This window comes from Ursus arctos, unplaced genomic scaffold (genome assembly GCF_023065955.2).
Source record: "Ursus arctos isolate Adak ecotype North America unplaced genomic scaffold, UrsArc2.0 scaffold_9, whole genome shotgun sequence".
Classification (NCBI taxonomy): domain Eukaryota; kingdom Metazoa; phylum Chordata; class Mammalia; order Carnivora; family Ursidae; genus Ursus; species Ursus arctos.
The window spans coordinates 37,870,951-37,890,658 of NW_026623111.1; the positions used below are offsets into that span (position 1 = coordinate 37,870,951).

A 19,708-nucleotide genomic window follows, 5' to 3' on the forward strand; every position below is an offset into this window, starting at 1 on the left:
ACTTAACCTGTGATGTAAGAGTAATGCCTATTTCATTGGGTCGTTGTGGGCATAAAATGAGAAAATACAGGTTATAAATTAAACATGTAGTGCCTGGCAGACAGAAGAGGCTCAATGAACATTAAAAAAGGAGAAGTTAATTCTTGATGTTTGATTTTGACATTTTTGTGAGCAGTAAAATCATTAGGATTGTAGAACTTATTTGTAAACATACAGTTTATAGTTAGAGGCATTTAAAACTAACAATTTAAGAAGTCTTTATGTAGTATCCACTATGGACTGTTATTACTATTGAAAGCTATTCCACCTTGTGTGAATTTTCCAGATAACTAAACAGAACACAGTGAACATAATTTAGTTTTATGGTGACTTAAGTCCAAGCATATAGAATGCCAGGCACGTAATAGCAGCTCAGTCACTGTATTATTTTCCTCCCCCCCCTTCCTCTCCATCAGGAGATGCTAAGAGTTAAAAAAGAAAGATCATGGAACCTGGTTTGTCAGTTAGTGAAGAAATTGCTTCTGTGACACTCTAAGTGGGCCACCTGGAAACTAGTAGACTATCTGGTCATTTTTGTAGTATAGTACGTCAACTTTATAAATTTCCATCAACTCTTGTTCCTAAATTTGCAAGTAAGTGTAACCACTTATAAACTTTACAGAGTTTCCAGTCTTACTGAAGTCTTGGGGTTTTTTCAGGGCACAGGGTTAACATAATCTTATCTTGGATTACTTATTTTTTTAGAGATTTTATTTATTTGAGATAGAGAGAGAGAGAAAGAGCATGAGTTGGGGGGAAACGGCAGAGGGAGAGGGAAAAGCAGGCTCCCCACCGAGCAGGGAGCCTGATATGGGGCTCGATCCCAGGATCCTGAGATCATGACCTGAGGGGAAGGCAGACGCTTAACTGACTGAGCCACCCAGGTGCCCCCATATCTTGGATTATTTACTGCCTTGTGGTATATAAAGCCCTTTCAGGATCCATCATTTAATTTTTTAAGTTTTATTTTTATGGTTTCATTTAAAATTTTCTCCTGAGATAGCAATTCTTTATTTTCATGTTAATTAGAATCTATAAAAGACTCTCCTATGAGATCTTACTTGACAGTTATAACAAGTAGACAGATCAGATAAAATTATCCTCATTTTTATAGCCTGAAACTCTAAAAGGTTGTGATTTGTCTAAGTACCCCCAGCTGATTACGTGTCAAGTGTGCATTTTGTATTGTATTATATATTAAGTAATTAATATATATCTATAGTTATTCTATAGTTATTCTCATTATTTGTGGAGTTAAATTCTATAAAGTTGCCCTAAACACTGAATTAGTGAATACAGAACCATTACACCTGAGGGAAATATAGGTTCCCCATAAGCCTTTGGTCTCAACATTTTGTTTTGTCAACCAATCAATATATAACTTTATTCCCTATGTGTTTCTGTTGAACAACTTACTATATATGTATAATTGATTCAGTAACATTGAATTGTGGCCAACAGCACCGTAACTCATGCTTGCATGAAGCTTAGCTAACACACATACTTTCTCTGCAAGGCACATCACAACCTTCTTGTACATAGGACCTCTAGACAGCACTTCGGCACTAGTCTTGGAGGCCATTTTAAACCATGAAATCAACAAAAAGCTGAAACATACAGAAAATGTGTCACCAGACAGTGAAAAGGACACTTATTTACAGTGTGGGAGCTGATGTAAGAAGACAGAGCATCACCTCATTCGATTTCGGCTGGAGTCATATCACATGACTCAAATTTTTCTCTGTGTGCATGTCCACCAATGACCACAAAAGCACCTCCAAGTACTGATTATAGGATTCCAGATAAATTTTAGCAAGTAGGTGAATTCACACATATGGAATCTGCAAATAAGGAAATTGAGTATGTGTGTGTGTGTGTGTACATATATATATATATATATATATGTACACACACACATTTCTATAATGCAAGTGTAGTTTATAAAACTAAATAGACACCCAAAAGGATAAAAACATCCATAATCATTCTATAAATGTGCAGATAATTTAGGTTTATATTTTGGAGGGCATCCATTCAAGACTGTATTCTGTGCACTATGAGCATGCAGAGGCTATATTTATAGTATTATAGAGTATTGTATTTTTTCACTTACTGCATACCTTCAGTATCATCTCATGTTGATATGCTGATTTTCAGTGACTTCAGGGTATGTTACCTTCTAAATGTATCATTTTAATGTAATCAAACTCAAGAAGGTTTTTAAAAATAATTTTTTGCTATTATATGTTGAGCCTATAAAGGGCATATTTGATTTGTCTTCATACACTTCTCCGAGGAGGTGTTTGAGGTGTGTGAGACTGGATGTGTTCCTAAGGTACAGCTTGCTGGGTGGCTCCATCTTAAAGTTGGAGCTCTTGTGTGGAGCTTCTGTGGTTAAGTCTGCTGTGTCATGCTAGGTATCCATATCTGCTTCTTCCCTAGCCATTTGATTTTGTTGTGGATTGAGAAATGCTTGATTAAACAGCATTTGAAATAAGAGTGAAGGACCTCTGAGTGAGGGTCTCTCTTATGAATAAACTTCAGTTTGTTTTTTTCTTTCAGTATTAACATCTAAACTTAAATGCAGGGCTCCTGGATTTTGTTAGGCTCTGTTCTTTGTGGTCACTTGACACAGTAATTCCTGGATAATTTTATTGTTAGTCTTCTTTTTTATTTATTTATTTATTTATTTATTTATTTATTTATTGACACAGAGAGAGCACAAGCAGGCAGAGCAGCAGGCAGAGGGAGAAGCACTTTCCCCACTGAGCCCAATGCAGGACTCGATCCCAGGACCCTGGGATCACAACCTGAGGGGAAGGCAGACACTTAACTGACTGAGCCACCAAGGTGCCCCTATTGTTAGTCTTCTTGAGTAGAATCCATCCAACGAGTGTTCAGTGTCTGACGTGGCTCTTTTAGGCATTGTGAAGGCTTCAAAAGTAAATTAAAAATGATATCTATCTTTATAGTACTTCCTAACCATGTGGGGGTGAGGAGAGTGGAGGGATGTCTGCAAACCAAACATGACAGGCACCACTGAGAACATCTCAACCAGAACGTAAGCACCACGAGAGCAGGGATTTTGTGTGTGTGTGTGTGTGTGTGTGTGTGTGTGTGTCTGTGTGTGTGTCTGTGTGTGTGTGTTTGTGCTCGTTGACCAATCCCCAGCGCCTAAAATGTTTTCTGGTATAAAGTGGTTTCTCAATAAATAATGAATGAACGAATGCTGAATCCGAAAGAGTGTTGAATCCACTATTGCTTTCAGTTCTGTGCCATGCCTACACGAGGAGCTTTGCACATGTTCTCTCACTCATTCTTCACAATGACATTACCATGTGTAGACATTTGCATTTTTCACGGGAGAAAGTTGAGGTTCAGAGAGGTGACATAATTTGCCTAAGGTCAAGCAGATCGTAAGTGATAGAAAAAGACCAAAGGACTCTTGAGAGTCCCTGTGTGAGAAGGTAAATTGTACAAATAAAGAAATTCTAAGTTATTTTTAGTTGTAGGAGGGGGGATGAGATGTCTTCTATCCTATTAACTGGTCCCCACATATTCATGGAAATCTCTGCGGAAGAACTGGGAGGTCTTCAGAAGTAACGGATTATTCACTACCTGGGGTTGCCTTGACACAGCAATTGCTAAAGAATGACCATGATAAATTCAGCTGGATATGGCCGCCAAGGGAGCCCTAAGGCTAACTGTCTTGGCCTCTTATTTCAAGGATGCCTGTGAGACGCTGATGAGCACAATTTTGAAAGAACTTCAGGAGAAGAACCCGGCCTCTCCCGAGCAAGCATCGTTAAGGGACGGTTTACACCAGCCTGCGGCCACGCAGGACTCAGGGCCGCGGGCCGGCCTCATCATCACCGGGAAGGCCCTGGAGTTCGCCCTGCAGGAGAGCCTGCAGAAGCAGTTCCTGGAGCTGACCGCCTGCTGTCAGGCTGTGGTCTGCTGCCGAGCCACCCCTCTGCAGAAAAGCGAGGTGGTGAAACTGGTTCGCAACCACCTCCGGGTGATGACGCTGGCCATCGGTGAGTGGGGAGGGGATCCACCCCCATGCCTCCCGCTTTCCTGCCCCAGCCGGGGCTGATAATTCTGTCCTCCTTCTGTACGTCTGTTTACCCTTCTTTCTGTCCTTTCCCACCCCCACATTCCTCCCCCCTTTTCTCCCTTCTTACTCTGTCCCCTACTCCTTCCCCACTTTCTCTTCCTCACCTAGTTGACCACCTGCTATGAATCACGTAGTAGGGATGTGACATGGAAGCCATACGGTAGGGCCTTGGGTTGCATGTCAGATCCCCAAATCAACTAGTTAAGGAGGATAAATGTATTGAATCATAGAACTGAAAAGTCTAGAGTGCCACCTTCTGAAAAGTTAAATTCAAGGGTACAAACAGATCATTTATGTATTCATTCAACAAGTATTTATTGAGTGCCTTCTGTTTATCAGACATTTTGCTAGGCAGTGGAGATAAAAGAGTATATAAAACTGACAAAGTACTTTTCCTTGAGCTTACATTCAGTAGGAGGCATATAGTAAAAAATGAAACAAAAAAAAAAGGCATAAATATATATCAGGTAGTGACAAAAACTACTAAAAAAAATAAAAGCAGAACCAGGGGTTGTAGAGCACTGGGGGTGGGGGCGGGGGGGGCAGGAGGGGGACTGCTAACTTCAGTGTTTTTCTGAGACAGTATCACTGAGAAGATTGCATGTGGGCAGAGACTTGAAGAGAATGGTAAGGGAGCCGTGGGAGATCTGAGGGGAGGACATTCCTGGTGAGGACAGGGAAGTGAAGGCCGTGGGTCAAGTTTGGTATGTTCAAAGCCAAAGAAGATTGAGCAAAGGGAAGAGTTTTCTGTAGGTTAGTGATGGCCAGAGGTGGCAGGTGGCCAGGTCATATAGGGTCCTGGAAGCCATTATAAATTTTTGGCCTTTTTTTTTTTAAGGGGGGGACAGAGGGAGAGAGAGAATCCTAAGCAGGCTTCACGCCCAGCATGGAGCCTGACGTGGGGCTCAGTCGCACAACCCCGAGATCATCACCTGAGCTGAAATCAGGAGTCGTATGCTCAACCGACTGAGCCACCCCGGCGCCCCAATTTTTGGCTTTTATCTGAAGAGATAAGGAGCCTTTGGAGAACTCTGAACAGAGAAGCAACATGATCTGCTTTAAGTTTCAGAGGATCGCATGGCTGCTGTGTTGAAGAGTAGCTGTCAGGTGCAAGGACATAGGCAAGGAGACCTTTGAGAAGCTACGGGAATATTTCAGGCAAGAGCTGGTGGTGGTTTGAGGCCAGACGGGAGCAGAGGAGGTGGGGAAACATGGTCAGGTAACAGACATGGTGTGCAGAAAGAGCTGGTGATGTTTGCCGATGGATTTGAATGTTATATAATAGAAGGAGTTAAGGGAGACGAGATTTTGTGTCAGAGAACAGAAAGATGGAGCCAGGGGTCTCAGGAGCTGGGTCTTATGCGTGTTTAGTGTGGAAAAGTCCGTGAGAGATCTGAGCGGGGTGTGTCAGGTAGGCAGATGGATAACAAAGTCTGGAATTTAGCACCGAGGGACTAGCTGGAGATATAAATTGGGAAATTATAAACCTGGATGATACTTAAGGTCTGGACATTAGATGAGATCACTAGTAAATGATTATACGTGGAGGAGAGAAGCAGTGTGAGATTAAGCTCTGAGATACCCCAGTGTTTCAAAAATGGCAAGAAGAGGGCTCAGCCATCTCTTACGGTCTCTGTTTTCACCTGGATTGTTTCTGGTCTCAGGGAGCTTCTCCCCGCAGCGTGCTGGTACAGCCCCCCCAAATTCCTAGGTTTACATCCTTTTCTATTAACAACCTGAGTGAAAAGGTAGCAACTCTTTTTAAGTTGCTGGAGTAGAGAATCAGGATTAGAGAGGAATTTTGTTCGGCTTATTGAATGGACATATAAGTGAATGAATCGTTCAAGCCCCTGGATCTGCATGTTCCTGGGGCTAGAACCCCTGGACGTGTCAGTTACATCAGTTGAGTCTTCGAGCCAGGGAACAGATGGTACTGTCTAGGCCTGTGTCAGTTGCCACCCTAAATCTGGGGGTTTGGGTTCATCCCAACAAACCATATGGCCTCAAAGTTCCCAAGGAAAATCAGGCTACTGTTACCAGAAAACAGGTGAATCGTTGGTGGGCAGTTGGGGACAAGTGTTCATTCCCAACAGGGATGTAGTACTTCCCCTTAAGATGTTTCCAGTGTGTTGGGGAGACCAAGAAATATATGGCAACCGCAATATCACGTGGTTTGTGTGATACGGAGCTGGAGCCTCAGGAAGAAGCATCTAATCTAAAGGGAATGAGAAGGATTTCCCAGAGCAAGTGACATCCGAGCTGAGGGCAAGAGCAGTTGGAATCCAGCCCCGTGAGGTGGGGTGATGAGGCCAGTGTTACAAGGATACAGAAACCGCGTGTGTGGTGGCTGGAAGGAGCAGAGCTATCTGGAAAATTGAAAGTAGAGTGAGTGGCACGGAAAAGGGGGAGATGAGTCCAGATAGGTGCCTTAGCGTGAAGGACTGTAAGGCATTATTGAGTTTAGAATCCTTCCTGACCACAGTGCGATGCCACGTTTAATGTCTGTTTCACTAGCTCCATGTAACTTCCAGACTTGGGATAAACTTTGAAGGATGTGTTTGCTTGAGTGCTCACTGTTGCTTTGCAAAGTTTGTGTCTTTTCTTTACCCTTCATAAGTTTCTTGCCTTTTCTTCGGCCTCCTGAAGGTGATGGTGCCAATGATGTTAGCATGATTCAAGTGGCAGACATTGGGATTGGGATCTCGGGTCAAGAAGGCATGCAGGTGAGTGGATTTCGTGCACGCAAGGACCGTGAACTTCACCTGCCTATCCAAGGGCAACATTCTCTGTGGTAAAGTGAGGCCGGCCATGGCTAGATCAGGAGTGGGAGACAGGAAGAGTGTCTATTGATTATTTACTGTGTGAGTAATGGGGTATTTTCCTGGGTAGTTTTAACTATGTGCTTGTTCAGTTTAAAATGGATCGCTCCTCTAGATTGTAATAATATTTTTAGCCCTGCAGTAACTGTGTGACTTTTGACACGGAAGAAAGCTGCTAAGGATTTGAATAAAAGACCTACAGACCTAAAGAGGGAGGAGGAGAGATGATGTTCGGGAATGAGGGAGAGGGAAGTGTCCTATTTATATGTGTGTGTGTATGCCGCACGTGTGTGCATATCAGATAGTGTTTTTAGGCACAAAATTCAGATAAAAGCTTGTCTAAAGACTGCTCTTCATGTATGGAGCAAATGCTGTCAGAGGAAGATAGGACGTGAGGCTTAGGGTTTTCAGAGAATTGTAAATTATGACATTCTCTGCAAAAGTTGAGAAATTCCATTACATCTTTCCCTGGCACGTTATACATAGTTACATAAAGTCATGACTACAATAATTTCAATGTTCTCATCAAGGAGAAGCAGATGCCGATGGTAGTGCACGGTGTTCTGGTTAAGGGAGCTGCTTTCTAGGAAGGTATATTTGCTGAAATTCCATCACGAGTGGTAACCAAAGAGAAGTCTTGTTTCATGGGACCGTATTGCAAAGCCGACTATGGCTCTGTGCTCACGAGTTTTTGTTTGTTTGGCTTTGCTTTATCTTGGGTCGGTCTGCGCGACGGTTTAACAGCAGATTGGACGGGTCGGAGCCTGCTGCGGGTCAGGCCGCCGTGCCTGTGTTGACGTGTCTCATTGCTCAGGTGGCATCCTCTCCCCGTTGCCTCTGCAGGCTGTGATGGCCAGCGACGTCGCCCTTGCTCAGTTCAAGCATCTCGGCAAGCTCCTCCTTGTGCACGGGCACTGGTGTTACACACGGCTCTCCAACATGATTCTCTATTTTTTCTACAAGAACGTGGTATGTAGCTCCAGAGAATTCGTCCCTTCCCCTCCTCACTTTCTTGTCCTGCTTGCCGAAGGGATGAGCAGGAAGTGCCCCGTGTGAAGCTGCTCGGCTCCCTGATGCTTGGGGAGCAGGCCGGGGGCGCTCCTGCTGCCTTCCCCTTGCAGCTGCGGGCAGCACATTGCTGGGCTTGTCCCTCTGCCGGCGTTTCCTAGTCCCTGTGCTTTTACATTCAGTTAAGTCCTGTCTGGTTCATTTAAGACCCGATTTTTGACCTTCCATGGAAAGGTGGTGACAAGCACAATTATGAAATGTTTAATGCTGTCAGTAGAGAATGAAAAGGTTTGCTTCCATTTTCCAGGAGATACCAAAACAATCTTCTGTCCTCAGATTGCTGTCCTGTGTTGTATATTGAAGACACAGATGCCAGTGAAAACCCAGGATCATGCCTTAGCCTGTAGCTGGCTAACACCCACAAATGAAGAATTCTCTAGCAAGCCTATAAAATCTATTGGCGCTTGGGAGTTGCTTGGTGGCCAGGGAACTTGATTTTGACTCTGTCATTCCTAAAGGGGCAGAATTTGATGAGAAGTCCTAGCTTATAATCTTTGGCATGCTGTTTAAAGTTCAGTCTCCTCTTTTATAAGATCATGTTGACCTTAGATTGCTTCACTTAAGTTCCTTCTAGGCGGAGTGATTATGTAAATTATGTCATGATTTTTTAGACCAAATTTATTTTTAGCCTTCAAAGTCCATAGGTACTGTGTTAATAGTAAATATCAATTTATATCACTCTCTTGAGATACCACCTTTAGGAAAAAAATAACTTCAATAGGTCATTTCACAGATATTCCGAATGTGTAATTTAGATCTCTGTGTGTGTGTGTGTGTGTGTGTGTGTGTGTGTTAGCAGAACATTTTTTCTTTCTTTTTCTTTTTCTTTCTTTCTTTCTTTCTTTCTTTCTTTCTTTCTTTCTTTCTTTCTTTCTTTCTCCTTCTTTCTTTTCTTTTCTTTTCTTTTCTTTTCTTTTCTTTTCTTTTCTTTTCTTTCATCCTGCAGTACAATTAGCTTTTTTAAAATTCCAGTACTTAGTAGTGGTCACTGACTTTTAGGGAGGAGCTTCTTCCCCAAGTTTGTTTTGTTTTGTTTTGCTTTAATGCTTTTGCATTTTTCTTCCTTCTCCTCTTGTGGTGCAGGCCTCCCTGTTTCCTTTTAAGCCCAGATTAAAGCCATAGGGTAACGAACATTAATATTAGGAAGAGAGGTGTCCTGTGCTCTTGGGGAGTGGGGCAGTATATTAGTAGACACTCCATCACCAGGGAGCAAGGACCCTGTGGTCTTCTGCTGTGAAACCCTTGGTGGCCATTCACACTGATACACTCCTACTTCTGTCTCTTACTTACCTAGCAAAACAGTGAATGTTTTGTAAACTATGGAGAAAAAGGCCAGTACCAGAAGCCATTCAAATAACTTAACTCTTTCTGAGACTGTGGTTCTTGGGTCTTAGAGAATTTTGAGATACTGATGCAGACTATGAATTCATTCCCCAAAACACATTTACCCCACATTGATACATTTCCAGGGGCGAGGCACAGAGCCTGGATTTAAGAAGCTCTGTCCTAAGGACTGGGGCTCCTATCCTAAAGTATTCTAAGTGCATCTAGAATCCCAACAGTAACGTCTTCATATTTGTAAGGCACTTTACAGAACGTGAGCACTTTCTAAGTGGATCCTGATACTAAGCTCTGGGGTAGTATAATTCTCATTTTCCAGACAAGGAAATCAACATTCAGAAAGGTCAGGAAAATGGCCTAAAATGAAAAAAGCAGTAGGAAGCGTCTTCAGGCCCTGAATACAACTCCTAAATCTAAGTCCAGAGTCCTTTCCTGGGGCCTACCTTGCTTGAGAGCACAGAGCTTTAGCTGGGGTGGACTCAGTTCGTCTGAGACAGAATCCTGGAGGAAACACTGTAGGATGTATGTTTCTAGCCTCTAGGCCAACCACCTGTGCTGCTTTGCCTGGGACTGTCCCGTGTTAGCAGGGAGAGTCCAGGTCCTGGGAAGCTCCTCAGTCCCAAACTCACCGGGATGGTTGGCTACCCTGCCAGCATCACTAAAAAGTAATTTTGAGCCTAGAAAGCAAGGGAATGAGTATCTTGTGTGTAGGCACGGGGCTAGGATCTCTCCACGTAGAAGCAGTGTCTCAATTTGAGTGCTGGCTCTGTTACTTATTAGTCAGATGACGTTGGGCAAGTTCCTTAGCCTCTGTGTGCCTCGGTTTCCTCATCTGTAAAATGGGGCCGAAGTAATTCCTATGTTGTTAGGAGGGTGGAACAACTATTTGTAAAGCTCTTAGAACAGGGCCAGCACTACACAGTAAGGAACGTGTGTGTGTGTGTGTGTGTGTGTGTACATGTATCTAGTGTGTTACTTTAATCAAACATGTATCGCAAAAAGACGCCAAGGTAAGCGTGGTCTTCCGTTTTGTAAGGGGGAGAGAGGCTGAGATCACACCGCTGACAGTGGCAGCATGTGGCTCGTGTGCTCCTGGCACACATGGCTCTTTCTAAGATGCAAATGTTCCCTCTTGTGTCCCTAGGCCTATGTGAACCTCCTTTTCTGGTACCAGTTCTTTTGTGGATTTTCAGGAACCTCCATGACTGACTACTGGGTTTTGATCTTGTTCAACCTCCTTTTCACTTCCGCTCCTCCTGTCATTTATGGGGTTTTGGAGAAGGATGTGTCTGCCGAGACCCTCATGCAGCTGCCTGAACTTTACAAGAGTGGTCAGAAATCAGAGGTAGGTGCTGAGGCAGAAATGCCTGGACCGACACGCATCCGCCGTCTAAGCCAGTGAGCCCCGTGCAGATAGCGTGGAATGTTCGGGACTGCTTAAAACTCTTTGCATTGTGTGGCTGTTTCAGAACATCTCTGCGAACATGTTAGATACGATGTTACTTGCTTCTGAGGTGAACATAGGGAAAACTCTGGAAGGTCTTAGGTACTCATCTGAAGAAATCTGGCATTTTGACCTTACAACTCATAATGTCTAGGATTTGCTAAACCTCACTGTGCCATCTCTTCTGTGAACTACTAAGCCTTCCCTGTCTCATTTATCTCCACAGTACATTTTGAGGGAGAACCTGGTGTTGTACCCACTCTAAGATGAAGAACCTGGATTTCAAGGAGCTCAGTCATTTTTCCAAAAACTCACAGCTAAAAAAAAAACGGCAGAGGCAGGACATGAATCCTTCTTAGTCTGGATCTAAAGCCAAAATGAAATCCTCCAGGTTCTACTCTCCTGCCGCATAGTGGCGTGATCTGAATGGCTTCGTCTCCCTAAAGCTAGGCCCTTTCTCTACTTAATTGATCTTCATGCTATCTGTCTGTCTCTGATGGATCACTGATATCTGTCCCCCCTTTCCGATTTTCTCTCTGTCCCCATTTTCTCCTACCTAGAATATTGTGGTTGCTGATTACTTGGGCTAGCTGTCTCACAACTCTGTTCTTTCTAATTTATCTTCTACAAAATTAACAATAATTAATAGAGCACTTGTGAACGTTTATGTAATGCCAGCTGTATGCCAGGCACTATTCTAAGTGCTTAGAATACATAAATCTGATCCTCAAAATGACCCTGCGAGTAAGTGCTATCGTTATCCACGTCGTAGACAAGGACGGTCAGGCGCAGAAAGGAACCTTCAGTAATGAGCCCGGGTCCCAGAGTTCGTGGGCGGCGCAGGTGAACTCTGGATCTCTAGGCCATGCTGCCCACCGTTACTCGGGGCTGCAGAGAGAACGCTGGTGCTGTCTTCAGCCCCTGGGTCTCCTCCCGCCTCCACTGTGCTGTTCCATGGCCAGAAATCCAAAGTGCTCTCACAAGTCCATGGTCAGGATCACGGGGACTGAGGAAGGCCAGGAGCCTATAGACACCTGTAAGTGGGCAAAGCTGAGGTATCCCCAAACTGTAGTTGGATATCCTAGTCTTGAGAGGAAGACTCAGTTAGGGCCCTGTCAGCTGCAAGTGACAGAAACCAGCTCAAACTGGTTTAATAAAAAGGGGGAATGTATTGACTTCACATACCTGCAGAATCCGGGAGTAATGATGACGGAACACTGCTGTTCTTAAAGCAACTCTAAACGTCCTGGTTAGGACTCGTTGGTCTAGCTTTGGGTCCTGTGGCTTTTCCTGTGTTTATCACTGTGGCTAGAAAGATCGTTTTCTCATTGACCAGGCCTGGGACATTTATTGTTCCTGAGGACGGAGCTGGATCACACGGACAGGATTGGAAAGAAGGGTCTCCTGGAGAACTTCTGGGCAGGCAGAAATCAGACCTACCCTGAGAAATCTGTGTTGCACTTCACCCCCTGTTCTAAAGCCACTGACGCAGATCAGTTAGAAATAATGGGTTATGTTCAGCCTGAGTTTAAATTCTGGTTCTGTGGTGTGTGACCTTAGTAAATGATTTAACTCGCCTGTACTTCTATTTTTTTATGGAGATGGTGTGAGGATCAAGGAAGATAAAAGTTCCAGCCATATTAAGCTCTCAATATTGTTATTTTTACCCCCTCCCCAGAATTAACCAGAAATTTGAGGAAATCCCAAATTTAAAGTGTGTTTATTTTCATCAGTCTAACTTTATTCTGACTTGAACTTCCTTTCCAGGCTGGGGAGTAACTTAATGGCCGCAGGCTGCCTGCCGCAGCCAACACAGAGAAGTCACACACTCAGCTTTCAGGGAAGAAAAAAGCCTCATAATCTTTTAATATCATCCAATCCATTCAGATCAAGGAACTAAATGGGGTTCTCCTAGAGGAATCCAGTCTGACTTCAAGTTCAAGGCCAGGATGCAGGAATGGGTGGTCGATATGAATGAAGGTTGTCTTGTACCCCTGGCCTAAATTAAATTCCAAGTCCATTGGGGAAAGAGAGGTGAGGGCAGACCTTCCAGGTTTTTAGAGCTGGCGTTTTAAAAGCCCATTTGTACAGGCTGTGATTGGTTCTTACCCTTGGAAGAGTTGAGGTCACTCTTTCCTGTTGTTGAACCCTGTTATCAGTCCTTTGCACACATTGTTCTATCGAGCCGGCCAGTTTTGTAATACATGGTAATGGCAGGCGGATTCCCAGCATGTGGCTATTGATAGATGGTCATGGGTGTCCTTGAGTTTACCTTCCAGAAGAGTTGTCCTTTCTTTGAACTTGGCCTTCAAACGAATTCTGTTTTATGCTTGGGCCATTTCCTGTCTTCAGTCATGAAATAGACTCTCCAGGGTTACAGAATTGCTCCCCAAAGGGAATGATCTAGAAGGCTGTAGGAGAGGCTTCGCTCCCAAGAAGCAGTCATCTGTGACCCGTCTCTCCTCAACCACACAGCCACCTTTCCTGGCTTTGATTTCGTGTCCACATTTTCCCTTTCAGATTCTAGGAGAGCCCATGAGTTCATCTCTCCAGCCTCTCATTTATCTCCTCCTCTCCTTTGCTTCCAGAGTCCCCTCACAAACACAACTGTGGAGTTTTGCTCGAGGTGTTTTGAGCAACTGCCATTCCTCCATAAGCATGAAGTTACATTTTAGCTTATCCCCACATTGTTCTCTCTTGTCTACTGGCATTTTGGTCGCCCCTTTGATTCTACCACATTCTCTTTTGTCATTTGTGCTTCCGCTTAGATTTTTATGAACCTTTGGATGAAGAAAGATAGGTAAAACAGCCCATCATTTTTAAGGAGGAAAGAGTAAAAGAAGATACAGAGAAAAGGAGCAGTAACAGTAACAATATTAGAAACAACAAGTCCTCATTGCTTTGATCTTCCAGAGGCTGCAGAGATTTTTTTTTTTAAAGGAATAGATTTTAAAATTCTAAGTGTAGCCTATTGAAGAATAGAAGAACGTATGTGGAGAATTTGTGTATTTACAAAACTTTGTTATTTAGAAGACATTTGGTTATTTCCAAGGAAATGTCATCCTTTTCCCATTTGGAAGGAAATAAGACTGAGAACATGTTAAAAAAAGAGGAGATTAGCTCAGGGATATAATGCGTGTGTTGCCATTTTTGTCCATGGCAAATATCACTAGTAAACCATAGCACTCTGTTGTTCCTCCTGGGTCTGAAAGCAGCCTCAGAATCCTGCACACACATCAACATTCAATCAGAGGTGGCTCTTGTTTGAAAACCTGTTTTCCATCACTTGATTAGCATCTCCACTTTCTCTTTTTTTCTAAATGCTTTTGGTTAAAGCGGTTCAGCACATGAAAAATTATATAGGAATAGTTTATTAATCGAACAAGTATTTATTGAGTACTGTTATGTACCAGGTACTGTTTTAATCACTTGAGTAAAAAAATCAAAGCCCCACTGTATGAAGTTTGCATTCTGTTGAGAGAACCAGAAAATCATTAGGTAGACAAACTTATTTCTGATGGTGATGAGAGATTTCTAAGGATGCCATGGCAGTAAGTGGTGGCGTGGACATAACTTTTAGACTGGTCTGGGAGTGCCTCGGTGAGGGGATGATATTGAGCTGGGATGTGAATAATGAAGAGTGGGTCACGTGGGAGGTCCAAGGGCAGAGAAGTCTGGCAGAGAGAGGAGCACCGGTGAAGCCCTGGGGAAAGAATGGGTCTGGCAGGTTTGAAGAATAGAAGGTGCCTGTGGCAGGATCATAGTGAATGAGGGTAAGAAGGGGGGGGTGGGTCCCTGCAGAGCAGGAGCTCCTGGGGGCAGACCTTCTAAGATGTTACTAGCTGTGGGAAGGAACTTAAATTGAATTGGAAGTGCAGCGGGAAGTGATTGGAGGCAAAGGAGGGGGTCAGTTTGATTAATCAGGGTGATGGCCCGACCTAATTTATAGCTTTTAAGAACCTTCTGACTGCTATGGAAGAGTGGATTAGGGATAGGAGAAGAAGCAAAGAGCCAGTTAGGTAGTTACTCAGTCACTCCTGAAGAGAGTTGGTGGTGAAGGAGAATAGAGACAGAAGTGGATGGATTTGGAGTAGTTTTTGAAACCACACTTTCTGATCAATAGGAAATGGAAAATCAGTACTACTCTCCCTCTTGCAAGTAGATTTAAGGTTGATCCAATGATAAAAGCGACATGAGTTGAAGAGAGTTTCCTCCACGGATTTTTTTCACCTAGTATTCGACTTCACACCGTATTCTTCTACCGCTATTTACAGATCCCACTTATTTTGTTAGTGAGAGAAATATGGTCTTCTCGGAGAAGTAAAAATAATTATTGGCTTGTGTTGTTCCTTGACTTCGCTTTGACTCTTATTAATCCCTCCCCAACATCTATTTCATTTTCAGGCATATTTACCCCTTACCTTCTGGATCACCTTGTTGGATGCCTTTTATCAAAGCCTGGTCTGCTTCTTTGTGCCTTACTATGTGAGTCCTTATTCACTCAGAGTGTGTGTTATTGATAAATCAATGATGCTTCTTTGTTGCTGGTATAGAATGTTGCATATAGAATGGCTGTATTAGGGTATCTTGCTCATATAATCAAATTGATTATTAACTAACTTAATTATAGCATCCTCCCCCAAATATGTTAGACAATGGATTAAATACGGATAGAAGTACATAGCTGACTCCTCATGAGTCTCCTTTTTAGCCTTGTGCTGCCTGATAGTTTTTGTAAATGACCTGGATAAAACTGAGAGTCCAGGCATATAATGAGATGAGTCAAAATCAGAGAGGCAAAGTCAGAATATGAAATCAATTATTAGTGAGTGCTGGGCTAAATCTACTAGGATGATATTCATAGTATTAAATTTAAGTTCTTATAAATAGTCTCTCCAAAACTAAAAAACCTATTTTATAGGTGAAGAATAGAAGAAATGTGACTAAACAAAACGTGTATAAAAACGAATTTTGAGGGGCGCCTGGGTGGCACAGCGGTTAACTGTCTGCCTTCGGCTCAGGGCGTGATCCCGGCGTTATGGGATCGAGCCCCACGTCAGGCTCCTCAGCTATGAGCCTGCTTCTTCCTCTCCCACTCCTCCTGCTTGTGTTCCCTCTCTCTCTGGCTGTCTCTATCTCTGTCGAATAAATAAATAAAATCTTTTAAAAAAAAATGAATTTTGAAATTCAGGCCAACACCAACACAGAGCAGCATGATAGAACTGCCCACCCATATATACCCCTACCCAGAAGAAAACACTGGTTTGATCATGGGTTGGTGTTAACAAAAGCACAGTATTAAAAATGAAAAAAAAATGATAGTCTCTAAGTTAACAACTTCTGTTCTTTAGTTCTTTATTTAAATAAAATGACTTGAATTCGCCCAGCTAGAGCATTCTGGATATACTGCATTTCAAGACGAATACAGATAAGGCAGTCTGAAGGTAAGCAGAAGAGAGCAAGTAGGATTGTGAAAGGTCAGAAAATTGTGTCCTTGGAAGAATACTTTAAGGATCTGAGGACATATACATAGGAGAGGAGGGGATATTTACTTAGCAGAGATATGCACTCAGGATAGCCTTTTTTTTTGAGAGAGAGAGAGAGAATGAGCGCACACACAAGCAGAGGGAGAGGGAGAGAGAATCCCAAGAAGACTCCATGCTGTGTGTGTAGCCCAATGCAGGGCTCACTCCCAGGACCCCGAGATCACAGCTTGAGTTGAAAAAAAGAGACGCTCAACCAACTGAGCCACCCAGGCACCCCTCAGGGTGGCCCTAATAGCTGCCTCAGAGGTTTGCAGCTCTATTAAATGGGATATATTTGATACTTTTCTATGCCTCAAAGAGCCAGAAGTGTAAGTAAAAGGTTCCAGGAAGATGAATTATGGCTCCGGATAAAGAGGCATCCCACCAAAGATTAGATGGTCTAAGAGTCGGTCTCTCCGTTGGAAATGTTCAAGTTTATCCTAAATGACCCATTACTAGCAACACTGAAGAAGGGACTCCACCCTCAGTTGAGCTATAAAATAAAGGAGTGACACTCAAACTACCGAGTGTGACAGCTGTCCAAGATCACCACATTTTGTCCTCTCTTTGTAGACCTACCGGGGCTCAGATATTGACATCTTTGCATTTGGAAATCCCCTGAACACAGCGGCCCTGTTCATCATTATCCTCCACTTGGTGATTGAAAGCAAGAATTTGGTGAGTGGTTTTCCTGCCTCTGAAGTAGCTTGAAACCACTTGGGGAAATGTCTTCTGTTAGCAGTGGCTCTGCTAAACCGTTAACACCTAGAAGACACGTGGTAACGAGAAGCGTAGTGAAGCCAAGTAAGAAGGGTGATTCATGGCTACTCTTGTTGATTGTTGAGTGCCATTATGTTGAGGTTGATGTATAGCCGGAGAAAGTGGAAAACACCTACCTGTTCTCCTTGGTGGTATCCATGGTGGATGGTTCAGGGAGTCCTGAGTCAAGCTGGAGAAATAATTATCTTTCAATGACCAACATTCTTCAAGATCATGCTGATAAAACAACTCAAAAGAGGTGTCGTGCCATGATCCTGGTGTACTGACTTTAGTAAGTGATGATTTTATCACAGTAAAATGTCTCATCTTACAAAAAGAAATTATATTTTCTTCCCTCCAGAATTTTTACCATTCGTTTAAATCCAGGTCTTTTTTTATCTTCGTTGCTGACGTAATGATAGTTACTTATTTTCATCAAATGATTGTACGGTAGCTCTCTGCCGCGAAGCCATGTGTAGGATTCAGATAGAGCTTTGTTGTAAACCTTCCTTTTCAGATGAAGAACATTTCCGCCATCTCTGGAGTATAAACCACCTCTATGGTTATTTATGCCCATCGCTCATTTCCGCTGGCATTGTCTTTGCTACAGCCTAAGCCACTTCCTAGACGGTCGCTATACCCTCCTTAGACCTCCCACGCACCTCTACTCTTGACTCCTCCAGCCATGCTCTGCAAGACAATCAGAATCATCCTTTTGAAACGTAGGTCCTGTCTCGTTGCTGTCCTTTGGGTAAACCCTTCAGTGATTTCCCATTGTACTTGGGATAAAATTGAAAAGCCCTAAGATGGCCTACAAGGCTTCGTGCAGTGATGCCTCTGCTTTTCTCTCCAGTCATGTTTCCACTTATTCATGGGCTGGAACCACATTGTCCTTCCTTCAGTGGTTCAGATACAGTGAGCTCATTTCCACATCAGGTCCTTAGCATTTGCCATATCTTCTGAGGGAAGCATTCTTACCCTCTTCCGTTGGCTCCTTGCACTTGACCCAGCTTACGTATTATTTTCGGTCTCAGCAAAAACGCTGCTTCCTCCAAGAGCCCTTCCCTAACCATCCATTTTTTCATACCATCCTCTTGTTTTTCTTCATTGCCCCAGTAATTTCTTATTATTCATCAGTTACGTGATTATCTGATTCACGTTCGTCTTCTGCATTAGGCTATACTCTCTGTGGGGGTCAGGGTCTGTGTTTATTTTGTTGGCCACTATATAGCAGAATCTAGGACCAGACTGGCACACAGTAGGTACTCAAAAGTGTTTGAATGGATAAACAAATGATTAAATGACTAACCAGTGTTTGGGGTGTATTTACCATTCTGGTAGGGAGTGCATTTCAAACAGAAGTAGCTGAATGAGGTTATAGTTTAAATGTTATGTGCAATGATATTATAAAGTTATAATAATTTCTAAAACATACTAATTTCCAAAGAATATTTTTGGCATCACTCGCCTTGCTTATAACCTGCTATAACCAAACTATATAAGCCTAAAGTATGGTAAAAGGTTAATATCTGAAAATTCCAGGTAGGCTGACTAAAGGGAATTCTAGAACTAAAATATTTAGCATTGTTTTAAAATCTATTTGATTTCATTTTTAAACACTTTTGTAGGCACTTTTGGTTACTACCTAAGGAGTTGTCATCGGTTCTGACATTTAGTAACGTTCCAAAGGGTCTAAGACATAAAGTGTGTCGGTTTGAGTTCACTGGTTTCGAGCAACAGCAACCTGAGCAAATAGAAAAGTTATTAAAAATGTATTGAAGAACATGGTCAAACCAAACAAAACCATCCTGAGGACCCAGAGTGGCTCCAGACATCCGGGGAGCAAACTAATGGACAGGCTTGCCCTGCTCTGCTCTCAACTACTTGCCGTCCTTTTCTTTCTGCTCTTGACTCATTTTGCTGCCCAGGTTTCGTCCCTGGTGACAGAATTCTGTCTCCTTAGCTTCAGTGCCAGGCTTTGGCTAGAGGAGGGATCTTGTGCCAACACCGTGCCTGGTGCCCGGTAACTGCACTAGGAAGGAGGAGCGTGAAAGGCAGGTGCCCGGGAAAACAGTGTCTGTTATATGAAGGATGCATCATTAAAGCCTTTCTCTCGTGCCTGGGGAGGCTAGAGCGCACAGCCTCCAAAGGCCCCTTGTCCATACGAGTCAGCTGTTCTGAGGATGTGAAGCATCTTCCCCTCATAGTCTCGCTCCTCATCGCATCGGCATCTCCCACCTCCCTGTCTGCTTTCACCCGGCGCCTCTTGACTGTAACCGTATCAATTTATGGAAATGCGTGAACTCCATCAGGTTGCTGCCTGACTTGCCAAAAGCACATCTTAAGGAAAAAAAAAATCAGGCAATAGAGTTCAATGAGAAGGAAAGACATTTGAGAAAGAAAGAAAAAATAACAAATCCTTGTTTTAAAGGTGTGGTTCATCAGGATTTAGCCCGCATTTTCTGAGTAGTTTGTACATTTTACAAAAAAAAAAAATGAGCCGTCTTTGTGATGCTTGTGAAGAGATCAACTGAGGGGAAATACTTTGCAAGGTGAAGAGGAGAAAGGAGAAAATTGGATCTCGTTTGAAAATTCT

The 19,708-nt window shown here is 43.1% G+C and overlaps 1 protein-coding gene across 6 annotated transcripts in view; it reads left to right on the plus strand.

Moving 5' to 3' along the window:
* ATP10D (ATPase phospholipid transporting 10D (putative)) overlaps positions 1-19,708 on the plus strand; it is a 104,732-nt gene that overhangs the window by 78,907 nt on the left and 6,117 nt on the right. For all 6 annotated transcript variants that reach the window (XM_026508835.4, XM_048211753.2, XM_044387709.3 and 3 more), the window contains 6 exons: positions 3,767-4,076; positions 6,803-6,879; positions 7,819-7,944; positions 10,529-10,729; positions 15,233-15,313; positions 16,927-17,031. In XM_026508835.4, the coding sequence (XP_026364620.2) occupies positions 3,767-4,076; positions 6,803-6,879; positions 7,819-7,944; positions 10,529-10,729; positions 15,233-15,313; positions 16,927-17,031 (900 nt within the window). The remainder of the gene's footprint in view (positions 1-3,766; positions 4,077-6,802; positions 6,880-7,818; positions 7,945-10,528; positions 10,730-15,232; positions 15,314-16,926; positions 17,032-19,708) is intronic.